This window comes from Nicrophorus vespilloides, unplaced genomic scaffold (assembly GCF_001412225.1).
Source record: "Nicrophorus vespilloides isolate i.1.1-1 unplaced genomic scaffold, Nicve_v1.0, whole genome shotgun sequence".
Lineage (NCBI taxonomy): Eukaryota > Metazoa > Arthropoda > Insecta > Coleoptera > Silphidae > Nicrophorus > Nicrophorus vespilloides.
The window spans coordinates 252934-270534 of record NW_017097589.1 but is presented as its reverse complement, the minus strand read 5'-3'; the positions used below and the strand labels follow the sequence as shown (position 1 = coordinate 270534).

Genomic DNA, 17601 nt, shown 5'->3' with positions numbered 1-17601 from the left:
TTCTATATACGTTTTAAAGCCTATACATTTTTCTTTAAATTGATTATGTACTATTTACAGCCAATCCATTTATCTTTAATTCATTTACTAATCTATATAATTGCTCTAAGATAAGTTCGACAAAATGTTTTTCTTAAATTGGACAGCTTAGTAGAGAAACACCACAAATATCACAAATGTAATATATGTTTTAAAATCTATTCATTTTCCTTTTGTTTGATTATTAATAAGTGTATGTGTTGGTAACAGTTTTCGAGAAATACAATAAAATGAAAAGTTGCTTCATTGATTTAATAAATTTAACTTTAGATTTTATTGTAGCAATACCTCAAATATCACCAGAAACTTATTAATATTATACATTTTTCTTCATTTTGTGTTATTAATTGTTAAAATTATTTTTTTTCGGTTTTTGCACAAAAAAAAAACACAATATTTTGATATGCTAATTTAATTTATTTTTATGTATCAAAAAAATATGTACTGATATTTTTGTTTATAACCTCGGTTTTCATTTCCATACTTAATATTTATATTAAACATCGTCATTGAAGTCTTAAATTTCGATAAAACAATTGCAGAAAAACAAAGAAATTGTTTATTTTGAAATAGAAAGGAAATCTTTGGAATCTCAATTAAGTCAGTACACTCATTGTGTTCCTTACAGAATTAACTATAATTACCATAAGCAGTCCTTGGTTTTCTATTTGTTGTTACTAAGTAACCGAATGTACTTCCAATTGTTGTGGCAACACTTTAGTCATTTCTCTGCACGGCCGAATTTAGCGATTTTGCACTACAAAATATATATAGTATACAATAAAATTGAAAGTGGAAAATAGAGGTCAGTTTGTTGTATCGATCTGAGGTCAATCAATACTTTTGAAATAAAGAACAAAAAATCATATCAATTACGGTTTTTTTTCAAAACGAAATGTACTTCAGCCATTTCTTTTTCAGCCAAATTTTGCGATTTTGCACTCCAAATAATAAAAATTAGAGTAAACAATAAAATTGAAAGTGAAAAACAGAGATCATTTTGTTGTATCGAATACTTGAGGTCAATCAATACTTTTGTAATAGTGAACAAAAATGATATCAATCAGGTTTTTTTTTCTTCCAAAAATGAAATCGGAAGTACTGGATTTCCAGAGGGCCAACCGCTCTTAGGAAGTAGTCGATGGTCCTCCTATGACACGGAGGAGCTGACGTCATCACCTGTTGGCCTTGCTGTCTGGGAATGGGAGTGGATTCCGCGTCGGTTGGCGTTCACTCGAGGATCGCGGACCTCACGACCTGCACCTCAAAAGTATTCACTTGTTGCCAGTCGTTCGCGTCTTCAGCAGCAACAATCGCACGAAGAAATAAATCATGCTAGTAGTTTCGAGTGAAAGAGTTTAACTAAAACTAAGTTCCTGGGTGTTTCTTTTTTTCTGTTACATTTGGATTAAAGTGTGTTTTTTTACATCGTTCGAAAGTGCGTTTTATGTCCAAGGTAAGAATTGGTAAACAAAAATGAAGATTTTTTTTTTCGTTGTGAGTCTTTGGTAAATAAAATAAATAGCTGTTGATGAATACACTACGTGAGCGCGCAGCTTTCTCTCCTCGAAGGCGTACTATACCACTCGACGTGCATGGAATGCAGAGGATTGTTACGTAGCTTTACGCACAGAATGCAATAATTCCTTTCCATCCTTTATGCAATCGAATAATACCATAAGAATCCAAGTTTCCATCATAAGCAAAACCCCCTATGTTCCATTAAATTGCAATCAAGTTATTTTTTTTTTATATAAATAAGGAGTTTACTTTCTTCAATTTCACTTTTTCTTTATTACTATTTAGAAAACACTTATAAAACAACTTTAATTAGTAAAGATTAATTAACGTAATTACCATGAAATCGCTACAAAACATTTCAATATAAAAGTTTTATCAGAATTCTCACAGTAATTAAATTGTCCATGGAAACATATGAAAATTAAAATAAAATTGCTACAAATCTATTTAAAACATTTCATTTTATTATAAATTATTCAATTATTTGTTCTCAAAAAATTTTCAATAATCTGTGGAAATGTATGAAAATTAATTTTCCAGCTGAAAATATCAATTGTGCAAGAAAATTAATTAAAATTAAAAGAAACTTCTTTATTAATATTTCAATATTTTCTTCAATTAAAGCATTTTTGTTTTGGTAAAGTTTTATATAAAAAAAAATGTGAATCATGTCCAGGAAATGGCGAAGTCTGATAAAGTTTATTCATTCAAATAAAACAAGAAAAACGTAATGGATTCATTCATATTTTAAATTCTGTTTTTTGTGCGAAATGTTCGATTTTGAAAATGGAATTTTTCACACCTTAAAAATATTTTTTCAGATTTATTTAAAATTATATATTTATTTTTTTATTTATTATTTCTAAACATACGCGTATTTCTAGCGACTTAACAATCTTTTTTTCCAGCTTATTTACAATTAAAATTGTACGTTTGTTAAAAACATTTTTGCACGTTCGTTTATGACTTCCTTTGATTTCATATTCGTTTTTTTTTTTGGGGCTCGATTCAATGAGCATTAAACCTGTAATAACTGTACTTTCACAATTTGCAAATCACATTCGTAGACAGACGTTAAGGAAAATTGAACAGAAAGTTACTATTTTCGTGTAATTTGTATAATTCAAGGTCATTCGTTCATTAAATAATATACGCATGTGATTTTACGATTACGTTCGCATTTGTGTTTTGTTTTCACCAAGATGCAACAATGTTATCAATCACTTCAGATATAGTGTGATTTCGAATAGTGCGTTAGTAAATTTTAAAACAATCTAAATTTTATTTGGTTCAAGTCCATTTTTGTATTATTTATTATAATCTCCACGATTAGTCCGGTTTCAAACAGTGCGAGAACTAATTAACCGCACTATGCGAATCATTTTCAATAACTTTAGGATATCGATTTTCTCGATGTTAAAAACTGTTGGTTTATCGAAAGAAGAGATCTCCATTTCGTTCACCTTGCACGTCCCGAGGCTCGTTAACTGTTGGAAAGTACAAAAGCAGCTTTAATTGGCCGTACATCCTTAGGCACTGTACCAGAATCACGTATTATTTTTTGTATTTCATATTGCGTAGAAACCTACGACAAAAACACGTCGATTTGTAACGTATTTTTAGTACAATTCATACAATTACAGTTTACTTAGCAACACGTTGCGTAAACATCTTTTGATCTTGTTGCCATCACGATTGATCAAGTGATTTGCGAGACACGAAGTAAACAACGAAAATAAAAAAAAGATGTATGCTTCTTCGTGTCTTGAGACGAGAAAATTGTGCGGTAATCACAAGGAAATGTGACTCAAGTCTTATTAATTATGGATTGTTAGTGAATTTTTCAGTACCGCAATTTGGACTTGGCATTTAGATTACTAGTTTACTATAATTACAAGAATGTGAATGTTATGAATCATTTGTTGGAAAATGTAAATTATTTAGTTTAATACGGTTATAAGATTTGTTATAAATCGAGGTTAAAGGCTATATTTAATTATGAAATTGACAGATGTGTCAAACAGTATCTTAACCTTACTTTTTGACACATTTGTCAATTTCCTAATTAATTAAAGTGAATTATAACTTTATTCCTTTGTTAAATGTCGTTTTGACTTAACAAATAATTTGTTAATTTCAGTATAGACATTATTTCTTTAATTGACGGATCTATTAAAATGTGAAGTTATCTACTTTATTTATAAACAAATTTGACAGAAGTGTCAGAAAATGTTTTGTTCAGTTACTTATAGAAATTCTACATTAAGGAAATTGACAGTTGAAACGTCAAAAAGTGAAGTTGTCATATAGTTATGACTTGTTTATTTATTTTTTGTTAATCATTAATTTTTATTTATTTATTAGAGAGGCAGTAATTTCTGTAAAAAGTAAATGGAAAATCCAGCAGATTTTAAAAACTTTCTCTTTCACGCTATGGATTTTCTCACCTGTCATATCACTCGTTTTTTTATACTGACTTCAATTTACAAGAAATTGTGATATTTATTCAGTCAGATTGTAGCGTTTCTCGTAATTTCCTTTATGTTTGATAACTTGAGATAAGCAAAATATGACGAACATAATATAGGAAAATACAGTGAATCGATTGAATATTAATCTTCTCTTCGCTTTAAACAAATTTTAAATAAATATAATCATGCAAACATTCTTTGATTTCTAATTATTAAATAAATATTTTTTTTCGACTAAATTCACTAATTAACAAAATGCAAGTAACTAGCCATTTTTAACAAATCTTTTTTTATAATTTGATAACTTTCTATATGATTTTTTTCCTTTAAAATTGGATATGGTTTTATTCTTTAGCGAGTGAAATGCTCAGTCAAGTATTAATTGCTTTGTTTTCAATGAAATTGAAAATTATTCTCGCGCAAATTGTTTTACGCTTGAAACGAGTGAAAGAAAATAAAATAAATAAAATGCGCGACTTTGTAACTGTATAATGTTTTTTTTAACGAACTAAGAGGTTTTAAATTCATTAGTTGGTTTGTTTATCGGTGAATAAGTAAAACAACATAAAAAAACCTTGGTTTTAATGATATTTGTTTGTTGAGCCACGTCGTTTCAGAGATAAAAGTAAATTATGTGTTTGTGTCGTGGGAGAGTGGAGTAGGCCAGTTTTGTTGGTAATTCAAAGTAATACAAGATGAACATATCTCTTGGATATTTATTTTATTACACAATAACATCATTGGATTCAATTGAAAATTAATGGAAATATAACTTTTTAATATTTATTGCATATAAAAGTTTCGGTGAATTTTGTTGTTTCGATAATTGACAGATGAAATGTCAAAAAATTATATTATTAATTGAATTATATATGTATTGGGTGAATATTATTGTTTATTAACAAAATGGTAATTGGAAATTAATGGAATCATGATTTTCTAATTGATAATAATTTGTATTATTAATTTAAAGTAAAAAATATCTTGATAAAATTGACAGATGAGACGTCAAAAAAATAAAGTTAATAACTGGATGACAAATTGATATATTTTTTAAGCATTATTTGTATTGTATTTTGTATGGAAAAACAAAAGTTTATTACTCAGACATTCATGGATTCTATTGAAAATGAATGAAATCATAATTGTCTAATTCATATTTGTAATCAAAAGTATGATTTGTATTAAAAATTTAGCATAGAGAGATGAAACGTCAAAATATAATGATAATAACTGGATGACAATTTGATCTGTTTTTTATCCATTAAATTTATTGGATTTTGTATGAAAAGACAAAGTTTATTTCTCGGTCATTGATGGATTGTAAATGAATGAAATCATAATTGTTTAATTTATAATTATAATCAATGTTGATATGTATAATTAAATGAAAAAAAAAAAGAAAATTGACACATGAAACGTCAAAAATAAAGTAAATAATTGGATCTATTTTTTTAACCATTAAATGTATTGGATTTTGTATGGAATTTTTTTTTATTTCTCAAATTGATTCAATTATAAAAGAATGAAATAATAATTGTTTAATTTATAATTCTAATCAATATTAATTTGTATAATTTGTATTTGTATAGTTGAAAACAAAAATGCAATGAAAATTGACACATGAAACGTTAAAAATAATTAGTATTATTTGAAAAAAAAGAGCAAAAATTGACAGATGAGACGTCAAAAATAAAATTAATAAATGGATGACAACTTGAGTTTTTAACCATTAAATTTATTGGATTTTGAATAGAGAAACAAATTTTGATTTCTCAGTCAATGATGGATTCAATTATACTTGAATTAAATCATAATTGTTTAATTTATAATTATAATCAATATTTTTGATTTGCATTATTAATTGAAAAAAAGAAGTGAAAATTGACACATGAAACGTCAAAAAAAAGTGAGTAAACTTATCTATTTTTTAATCACTAAATTTATTGGATTTTGAATGGAGAAACAAATTTCATTTCTCAGTCAATGATGGTTTCAATTATAAATTAATAAAATCATAATTGTTTAATTTATTATTATAATCAATGTTGTTGATTTGTATTATTAATTGACAAAAATAATTAATATTATTATTATAAAAGTGAGGAAAAATTGACAGATGAAATGTTAAAAATAAAGTCAATAAGTGGATGACAACTTGATCTATTTTTTAACCACTAAATTTATTTATACAGAAACAAATTTCTCAGTCAATGATGGATTCAATTATAAATGAATGAAATCATAATTATTGATGTGAAAATTGTTAAAATGATGATGATGTGAACATTGACACATGGAACGTCAAAAATAAAATTAATAACTGGATAATTTTTATAATTTTTAAACTAAAACTGAGATTAAATCAACAACAATTCTAAGAGAATTGAATGAAAATAAGCAAATTTATTTAAAGCATGAATGTTTTTCAGTTATATAAAAATAAACATTGATTAAAAATAGATCACTTTTTACAATTCATCTATTCCGCTAAGCTGTGGATTTAGGTTTGTTCATGCAAAACGAGATATGTATTTATGTAATTCCATTTTACGAAATAATCTACTGAAGAATTCTACGACTTCCTCGTTATGGAAAAGAATCAAAATGGTGAAGAGTGCATCGGCATTAATTGCGTTACGGTTTTGCAGGTCGAACGGTAATCGTCTATTATCCTGGGCACCTCTACACGCGCCTTTTAAATGCAGTTATTACCAGACGATCTGCAATGTCTCTGGGGCATTGATCAGGTGAACGCGTGTTTATATAACGCGAAGAAAATTACGCTCGAACAGAATTTTCTTTAAGATCAAACCTTTAATTTTCTCCATCGCGAGTGAAGGAAATACGAGTAATTTGAATAGATCCTTAATCAATGATTAATTTACGTTCTTTATGCTTTCTTTATGTATATTTTCTAAATCGATAACCTACATACATTTATATTTAACTGTGGGTTATTTTATATAATGCATGATGTTAATGTATAAGATTTAGAACAAAGGTATAAAGATAAATTTGATTAAGATCTACAGTTTTGGAAAATAATAAATTTGTTTTTTTTTTCCTCATTTCATTAAGAATTTTCCGGATTAGTTTTTTTTTAAATGAATATTGCTTAATTTTTGTATGTTTTGAGTTAATGATAATTTAAATGTTCTAAAAGTGAAAGGTTTACTTCTTAGTGGAAAATATTTAATAATTAATAAGTAATTAATGTAAAATTAATATGAATATGAAAGTTGAATTATGTAGAAATCAATGAAGTGTACTAATATTCGCATAGTGCGGATAATTGGTTCCAACACTATTTGTAACCGGACTAATCAAAGACTAGGAGAAAAATAGTTTATTTTGAAATTTTCCAACCGGTATATAATGAATCCGCACAGATCGAGGTATTTATAAAAATTGATTGAAACGGTTGTAAAATTGATTTTATAATCATTTAAGCACTCGAAAAGTACAATTAAGCAAAGAACAAATTAAGAAATATTATTACAGATATAAAAACTGAATATCTTTGGAATAAATGTTAACTTTATTGCGATAATTACTCTGATAAATTACGAAGTAAAGGTTGGCTTTACGTAAATTTGGTAAAAAACCAAACAAAAGTATACAATTGATTGGTTTTCTTTGGAACTGCTATAAATATTGAATTAATAGACGTGACATACTTGAATAATAGATGTCACCTGTCGTCCCGTCTACAACAATTCATGTAAAAATAGATGAAAGGTAATTTGGAAAAACGGGCTTGTCGTTCCATGAATAATTTAAGGTCCAGAAGCGAAGCGGGTCATCGCAGTTCAATTGCGATCGACGAATCGTTACACTTTCGTCAATTTCATCGCCGACATCTAATTGCCCAGTCCCAGAAATATCGATAATTACAAACATAGTTTAGACACAGATGAAAAGGGTGTCAACAAAATGCAATCCACGGATATTCCGAGTTGCATCATCATCTGATAATGAATATATGTGTAGTTAATTAGGATTCATTCGCTCAGTCCCACTGTTTTTTCCACCCATCTCCGTTGAGAATGGTCGGAACGAAAGGCTGACCGCAATGTGGGACTCTCGCATCTGGGTCATTGACTCACTACCATGGAAATAAGTGAATACAAATAGTGGATATACCACAAAATCTTTATGAGCGTGTGCTAATTTCTTTCGTGGAACGACAAATCGTGAACAGTAAACTGGACTTAATTATACGATTTTATTTTACTTTTTGGAATAATTCATGCTGGACATAAAGAGTAGATATTTAGTCTTTGCCATCTTTTTCAAAAAAACTGAAATTGGATGAGAAACTCTGATTTAGTAGAATTGAAACTTTCGCAATATTCATAAAATATTCCAAATTTTTATTTTTCGAAATGTTCTTAACTGTATAAGATTTTGCTCAACGGATTAAAAGTAATATTGTCAAGAATTGTGAAAAAGTAAACTTTAAAGAAGCCGTGTAATAGAAGTACCGTGTTATATTATTCAATCGTGTTGCCTTTCGAGAAACACTGATTTAGTGTGAATTAAGATTTTGATGTCATTTCTCATTCTCAAAATTTAAATAAAATTTCAGAATAAAATCAAATTTTTATGCATAAATTGTTTATTAATATTTATTTTTTCCAAAAAGAAAATCAAAATTTGTTATATTTAATAAATGTCCAAAGTAAAATAAACATGTCTTTATAGTTTCTCATAATTGTAGTAATTGCTATAATTACTATAAAATACACAAATTAAAGCTAATAAATACTACATAGTGTAAAATGACTACATTTAGTTTTATAGTTTTATATGAAAATTTCATGTCAAAAATGAAACTTACAAAGAAATATATTTTGTTTGTTTTCTCATGTATACAAGTATAATTTCAGTACTTTTAGTAATTTGCTGATAAAGTTGAAACAATATAATATATAATTTTACTATTATATAAGAAGCAAAATTATCTACATAAACTACCTAGTAAAACTAATTATTATATGAATTTTAGCTAACTAATTTATAGACTAAGTAACCAATAAAGTTATAATACTCAGAAAATAATTTCCTCGAAATATATTATTCAATTGAACAATAGTTCAAAAAAATTAAATTAATCCATTCACTTCTTTATGAAAACAATGCGAAACTACTGCTAATAAAGGCGTTTCACAGTTTTCTCTCGTTAATTTCGGGACCTTCGCTTTTAAAAAGTACTACTCGTGACATAACAGTTGACGAAAGGAAGCCGCAAGAATCAAGAAGCTTTTGCAATTCGGGACAGTTGCAAACGTCAATTATCGCCTACGATGTTTCCAAACTTTTCTAAGGTCGACACACTATTCTTTTTATGCTTTCACATATTTATCAGACAATTTAACAAAAAGAATACATTATTTACAAACAAAAATAATCTGTTTTTTGTTTGTGTGTGTGTTTTGGTGAAACCGCAGACATTTATCGCCTTTCTGCGGTAGAATAGATCTTGCGAAAAAACTATCTGTTTACTACAATTGCTTGTTGAAACTTAACAAAAGTTAAATTTGATTGAAGAAAATATGATTCTTGCAAATTGGTTTCAGGATGATTCAGTATGTAAAAATAATTATGCGAAGTGTATTGTTTTCGTGTTTATAATGTAAATGCAAATTTGCATAACAGTTGTTGCTGCATGTTTCCTTTTTTTGTTGTTGTATTATCTGCACCTGTTATGGGCGGATGTAGATGTTAATGTACGAGGCGAGTACAACAAATTGTCGAATGAAGAGACAACAAAGATCATCATTATAGTTATTGTTACAACAAAACAAAAATGGAAAACTCATACACAAATAACTAAATGACTCGTTCTGTTTAGTATGCAGGCTGTATGCTGGTATTAAATATATTAATATAGGAGGTCCAAATTCCCTTGGAACGATATGACTCACGCAGAATGCTAACCTCGAAGGTCAATTTTAAATATTTTGCTCGAAAAGAAAGAGCAATTATTATTAATACTTTTTTTCACTTCTCCGAGATAGATATAATTCACGCGAATATCGTTTCATCGAGAAACAGTTCAAGTTCATAAGTTTGAGCAACTCACTGGGAATTCCAACGTTGATTTTGTTTTAAATTTTCTTCACTTTCAAAGCAAATATTTGAAAAACAATTTTGTTGGAGTGATTGTTTTACATTCTAAAATGAAATACTTTCATTTGCTTGTTGTTATTTCTTAGATGAATGGATTTTAAAGCATTTTCAGTTTAATATGTTTTTATCTATATAGTGATAATTGTATTTCAAATCAATTCTAACTTATTTTTTCCGTTGGTTTCAGATGAAAGTGGTGCTGTTGGTGGTGTTGTATGTGGTTGCAACAAGCGATGGTCTACCTAGTGGAGCGCCCGTTACAGCCTGTCAGACCATCGTTCCATTCCATGGAGGAGGTATCAAGAGACAGCTCAGTCCTCCGCAACATGGGGTGTCCGCAAGAAGAAACGGCGATGCTTACATGATCTCCATCAAATCGCCCATAAATCTGCCATTCCAAGGGTTCATGCTACAAGCGCGCGATTCCAGGAACCAACTGGTTGGGCAATTTGAACCTAGCACCAGCGAGGTTCACACCATCGACTGTCGACAAGCTGGAGATACCTTGACGCATTCCAACACGAACCAGAAGAACGGCGTTGAAGTGCAATGGAATCCACAAGGATATGAAGGACCGGTAATCTTCAAGTAAGTATTTTATTGCTTTAATCGCTACAAGTTGACTAAATTTTACATTCGTGGTACAGTGCGACTGTGGCTCAATCTTACGACACCTTCTGGGTGGGTCTGCAATCTCCTGAGGTGCTGGTAAGCAAAAGGTCTTCAGATGATGGACAACAGACGTTCACCCCGACCAGCAGACCTATTACTACGCCACCAAACTTTTCTCCGGAGTTGAAGCAGGAGTCCTCCACCGAATTCGATCCATTCTACACCGGATGCGACGTAAAGAAGAGCTGCTTCGGATCTCCAGTTGGTTGCGTTGCAAGCAAGAACTGCAAAGCGGTAGTTGCCATCACCGTTTATGGAGATAGACATGAATTTGAGATGAAGGGAGCAGCCAGTTGGATAGGTACTGGCCTCTCCGAAGACACCCAGATGGGCGATGATTCTGTCATCGAGTGCGTCAACGAGAACGAGAAAGTCAAAGCTTACATCTCACAAACCACACCCAGACCAAACTTGAACGTGGAAAGGAACAGGAGGGTACGTACATCTTTAAATTAATCTTGCAGACGGATATATTTCAAGGTCGCATTATAAACTATTTTATGCGAAATTGCTATAGACTATAGATTCGGTGTGTGCGCTACCGCAGTGAACTTGTATACAATTCTACATAATAATAGGGCAGCTATAACCGTCGCTCGTCCGAAAAGGTTTAAATTAATTCTGGATCTAACAAAGAATGGTGTGGTAAAGCATACATCATTTATAAAGCTAGTACTCAAAGGTTGAATATAGTTTATTGAAATATTATTTGTCTATTGAAATACTAGAATTCAAATATTTTATTGTTGTTAAATACAGCAAGAGGGAATCCAACTACTTGAAAGCTCTCTGGTGGATGGAACCATCTACTGCCGCGTCCTCAGGGAAGCCAAAACTACAGTCAACAATAAAGTATACGACTTGGCTAAAGACATGTATTACATCTTAGTTGCTGCAGGCAATACCGTCCACAGTGAGTTTCTCTCAACGACAATTTGTTTGAAACGACTCATCTTAATGCTTTTAACTTAATAATAGGTAACAAAGTAGCCTTCCATGACGTTGCGTACCTAGCTAGTGGAGAAAAGAAAATCCTCTCAGATGTTTCTGCGATCAAAGCTGCTTCGAAACTGCTCCTCAGGTTGCACGGAGCTTTCATGTTAACTGCTTGGATTGGTACCGCGTCCATCGGAATGCTTCTGGCCAGATACTTCAGACAGACCTGGGTTGGAGGAAGCCTCTTCGGCAAGGACCTTTGGTTCGCTGTAAGTATCCCCTAATTTAAACCCAATCCAAAATTAAATCCAATTCTCTTTCTCCAGTGGCACAGACTATTCATGGTTCTCACTTGGGCGTTGACAACGGCCGGTTTCGTTCTCATCTTCGTAGAGTTAAAAGCCTGGACAACTGAGCGCAATCCTCACGCAATTCTTGGATTGATCACCACAATACTCTGCTTCATTCAACCAATCGGAGCATACTTCCGTCCTCATCCAGGCACTCCAAGAAGACCCATCTTCAACTGGGTCCATTGGTTCGGAGGAAACGTTGCTCACATCTTAGCCAGTAAAACCAACCGCATTTTCCATCCAATTACACTCTTATTAACAACATATTAATTTCAGTCGTTACCATCTTCTTTGCCGTTAAGTTGAACAAAGCGGAATTGCCCGAATGGATGGATTGGATCCTCGTCGGTTTCGTAGCATTCCATGTTGTCATGCATTTGCTTCTCTCGGTGAGTTTTCAATTGATTCTTGCTACAAATAAATTGCTGAAATCGCGATGACTCATGAAAACACGCGATTGAAGCGACTCGAATAATTAACGCTTTATGTAAGATTTAATTACGTAAGTTGGCATTGAAATAACTGCAACGTATTACATACAAACACGAATCGGTAATTATTTCTGTACATTCTAGAAAAATATGTAATATTCATTAAATACAGTTTATTGTATTTTTCATTGAGTAAATTAAATTAACTGATGACTTTTTTTATGTAGATAATGGGCTGCGCCTCTGAGAAATCTGCAGAAAGAAGGATCAACGCTTTCCCAATGAGAGACATGAGCGGATCAGGAAGAAGTTCGGTGTACACGGAACACAGCGCCGATGCTCCGGTAAAACTCAAAATTATTACATAATATACACACAGATTCAAACTAAACTTTTGATTTCAGTTCTCCGGAGTCCGCAAATTCCTGCTAGCTATCTACATAATTGTGATACTTCTGGTGGTGATCGCTCTTGTCGTGATCACAGTCTTTGCTCCGATCAACGAGTTCATCGAGAACATCATGAACAAAGTGAATTCGTCCTCGTAGAGACACCAGTTCAAAATTTTTCATTTGATCACGACGTTACCCTTCATCGTACCTTTAATTTATCCCCCCATAAAAACACGTTACATCAAATTTACCTCCGTCTCTTGAAATTACCGTTTAACAGTATGTAGAATGTACAGAAATGATTAATTTAATTTAACTCTTATTTTTTTTTTATATACATAACAGAACGTTAAATATTACTTTAAGGCTATATAGAAATACTTTCGTTTTTTTTTCATTATTGTTTTGTTTATTTTTTTTTTGTTTCTCGCTATCAATATTATTCTATAACAATATTAATTCCTTTTCCCTCATAGTTAAGTACCTTATTTAATGTATTTTATATTTTGTTTTGTAAATATAAAATGTTTGTATAAACGTGTCTTTTTTTAAATCACATTTTCGAATTAATACTTATTTTAATAATATTAATTTGTAATCAAAGTTTTTATATTATTTTCATAAATTAATTAGTTTCAATCTAAATTAAAGAACATTATTATTAGCATTTATTAAAGCAACTAAGTAATTACAAAAATATACATAAAATCTCTTACAAATGTCAAAGAAATGAGTAGCTATCAATATTGATATAATAATCGTTAAATATTTATGTAATAATCGTTATTTTCTAATAAAACTAATAAAATATTAAAGATGCATAGGCAACTTAAGTTACAAAAGCAAGGACCTACGAAAATATGCTAAATAAATAAATAATAATAATAATATAATAGTAATTAAAATAGTATTCAACTATATGCAACATTTAATTTGAAATATAATACTTGCATATATTTTGTATATGATAATAAAACATTTTGGCAGATTGTTAAAGGAGTTGCATATACTTCTATTAATTAAAATGGACCCAATTAATGGTTTATGTCTATCTATAGTCGCATGTGTCACGAAAATCTAATACAAAAGTTTGTTGGTTCGATTAGTAAAAAACAACAAAATTTGTGGGGGTCAAAAAGATCTATGTCAATAATAAATTGATATAAAATCTCTTTAAAAAATGGTTTATGTATATTCGATTAATAATTATTATGATCCAAATTATTACATAAACATAAAACTGACACAAATAAAATATATGTAATAATTAATAAAATTTTTGTAAATAATATTTGTACAATATTACTTGTAAAAAATATTATATTAACATATTAAAAAATCAGTGTACATTTAAGTTAATTAATTTTCTTATGTTTCCTTTTTCCACAATTAGTGTTGAAATAAAACAATTTCAACAATATGTCAAAGTGAAAAGTTTATATAGATTTAAAAGCAATTTAACATTTTTTTAACTAAGTATAAAATCAGCATTTTTCAAAAGAATGCCTCAATTTGTCAAACAATGCAGTTTATAAAATGAACATACTGTGATTTGTCATCAAGGAACACACAAAAAAATGTACGATATAAATCACCACAACCTTTGCCATAAAACAATTGCAAATCCATTGAATAATTGAACAATCGAGTGTATAAATGATGCTACAACGATGCGAAACGCAAACAATTGAATTCGAAGAATGGTGAACATGCAACTGTTCTTCAACGTACTTCTCATGAAATACTTCGAAGATTCCAATTGCGTTTACTACATGAATAAAGGAGATGAAAATATTATCGGTGAGATAAAGAATAAACCAATGGTGATTTTCAACCAATTCGACTGTATGGAGTTTTATGAAAACTTCGCTTGTCAAGGTTTCATAATTTCATCGCCGGATCCCATACAAGTTTTGAAAAGTGTCGAGTTTCAACTGAAATACGTTAAATTCGCTCGCTTCAATCGTCGTAAATATTTACTCGTAACAAGTAACGAAACCGAGTTGAATGATGAGGTTTTGAGGATGATACCTAAAGTAGTTTTGGCCATGAAAATGAAGCGAATTGAAGATTGCTATGAGCTATTTACTTTAGAGTATATTGGGACGGATAATCGAACCGTTTCTTTGGGAACTTTATGTGACGGAAACGAATCTATTAAATATGATTCTTTTGGAATCGAGAAAAGGAATTTTATGGGTAAAGTACTCAAGTTGCCGATGTTTTCTACTCCACCTTACGTGGATCTAAGCAGTAAGAAAGGTATTGAATTACCGTTATTTTTGACGTTTTGCGAGAAGTATAATTTCACTGCGAACATGATCTTGGAGGAGGATAAATGGGGAAGTGTTCATGGAAATTTTGTTGGTGTCGGAGCTTTGTACAAAACTGCTATTGGAGCTACAGATCTTACTATGGGTGTATAAAAAAAATGCAGAAATTAAATAGTTTAATGATTGTTTTTGTATGGTTTTTAGGTGGTTATTATCGCATGGAAAAGAGGCATTTCTACAATGATTTTTCTGATTACACAACTCGTTCTGCAGTTAGTGTACTTGTACCAGAACCCAGGTAATCTTAATACTTAAAGTTAACATATAATTATTAATAATCTTTAAAGTAAAGTAAATTATATAAATGTGTTTTTATGGAACCAAGTAACTTGCACAAATTGTTCAAACATTTTGATGCAAAGTTAGTTTTTTATGTAATTGTTAATGGTAATTTGATTTAGATTGATGAGTGGATGGAAAGATTCATTCAGGTCATACACATTGAATACTTGGATTGCAACCATCTTAATGTTCGTGTTTTTGGTGATAGTCAAATACGGGATGGAGATATTTCGAAGAAGGTAAATTTATTGAACTGTAAATATTACTGTTTTTAAACAGAAAATTGCAGATATATTTTACGCAAAAACGTCACAAACCGTTGGGAGATGCTTTGCAACGAGATATTTTATATAATCTCCTTATACCTGCATCAGTCTGTACAAATCAGCCTTCGCATCTTCACCGGATTCGTGATATTGTTTTGCATCTTCTTGGAAGTGTTTTATTCCTGCAGATTAGCCAGCATCATCGCAAAACCAACGTGAGATTAATAATAACTGATAAAATTGTTATCAAAACTATTTCTTTCTTCAGTTACACAGATGTGATCTCAAGCAACGCTGACCTTGAGAAAAGCGAAATCAAAGTAATTGGATTGACGACTGGTTACATTGCCATTATATTGAACGAAGTAATCAATTATTTAATCATCGATTAGATATACTTTATTTCGATTTTAGAAAAAATATCAAAGCATTGTTAAAAGGTTCATCGAGATCGATGATAAAACTTTAATGGAATATTTGGAAGGTACTGAAGATGTTGCAATAGCAGTGGATAATTTAGAAAAAGGTGCGAATTCTGAAGTTTTCACGATCTTCGACTATATTTATTATTTAGGTTATTCGTTCGATGAGTTTGGGATAAATATAAGGACGAGTGATTTGAGCAAATTCCGGTTACTTCCCGGAGAGTTATCCTACGATTATTGCGTCTTCATGGGCACAAAACACTCGTCTTTAATGCCACTATTGAACGAACATTTATCCAGATTAAGAGAGTCAGGATTGATTTACTATTACATGTATGATGTGAGTTATACAATGAAGATTAACATTTCTTTCTTATCATAAATATTGATATTTTGAAGGCGCTGAGAGTGCAGGCCTACAATAAATATTTTATTGTTTCTAATGCCAATCGAAAGGAAAAGAAGGACTACATCAAGTTGAATTTCAACAGTATCGAAGGAGTGTTTCTTTGCTGGGCTATTGGAATTGCCATATCTATTGTACAGTTTTTGAGAGAATTATACACTTACAATTAATATTATTAAGCAAATTATTATTATATAGAGTTTATTCAATATTAATATAATTCACTGTTTTTATAATAGACTTTATTAGTTATTTAAAGATGATGTTTTTCTTGCAGTTGAAAGCTAATTAATCAAAATCTATAGGTGTTCTTGATCTCAAGATATTTATTATAATGTAAAGGTATTTTTCTAGAATAGTCACAATTTAATTATTTGAATTTTAAAAGCTAATCAGATAAAATTCAGTGATTACACACAAATGCTAATAATTTCCTTTTATTTCCTGATTATTCATCTTTAATATCGATACTTTTATATGGTTTGGTCGCTTTGGATTTCAAGATATTTATTAAAATGTAAAAGTGTTGTTGGTTTTCGAATGGCATCAATGTAACTACTTATTGAAATGTTAATAAAATAAAATTTAATAAACCCACATAAATATTAATAGTCTCATTTTATTCCCTAATTATTCTGTTTTAATACAGATGCTTTTATAACATTATAATCGCTCTGAATCTCAAGATATTTATTAAAATCTAAAGGTGTTTGTTTGCGAATGGTTACAATTGAATTAATAATGCTAATTAGAAAAAATCCAGTACTTTCACATAAAAACTAATATTGTCATATTATTCCCTAATTATTCAGCTTTAAGATAAATATTTTCATAAAACTATAATCGCTCGGTATCTTAAGAAATTTATTAAAATGTAAAGGTGTTAATAAGTCTAAGTGAAAAGTTTGTATAGATTTAAAAGCAATTTAATAATACTTT

The 17601-nt window shown here is 30.0% G+C and overlaps 2 protein-coding genes across 2 annotated transcripts; both read left to right on the top strand.

The window, feature by feature from the left end:
- Positions 1-1198: 1198 nt before the first annotated feature.
- On the top strand, positions 1199-13312 carry LOC108560490 (putative ferric-chelate reductase 1 homolog). The gene is made up of 9 exons (XM_017918056.1): positions 1199-1495; positions 10354-10754; positions 10814-11273; positions 11598-11751; positions 11817-12043; positions 12101-12344; positions 12404-12516; positions 12786-12902; positions 12963-13312. The coding sequence occupies exons 1-9, from the start codon at positions 1487-1489 to the stop codon at positions 13104-13106; spliced, it is 1869 nt and encodes a 622-aa protein (XP_017773545.1). The 5' UTR covers positions 1199-1486; the 3' UTR covers positions 13107-13312.
- A 1338-nt stretch (positions 13313-14650) lies between these two features.
- On the top strand, positions 14651-16832 carry LOC108560465. Its single transcript, XM_017918020.1, has 7 exons — positions 14651-15368; positions 15428-15521; positions 15685-15804; positions 15855-16046; positions 16100-16196; positions 16246-16596; positions 16656-16832. The coding sequence occupies exons 1-7, from the start codon at positions 14651-14653 to the stop codon at positions 16830-16832; spliced, it is 1749 nt and encodes a 582-aa protein (XP_017773509.1).
- Positions 16833-17601: the final 769 nt, after the last annotated feature.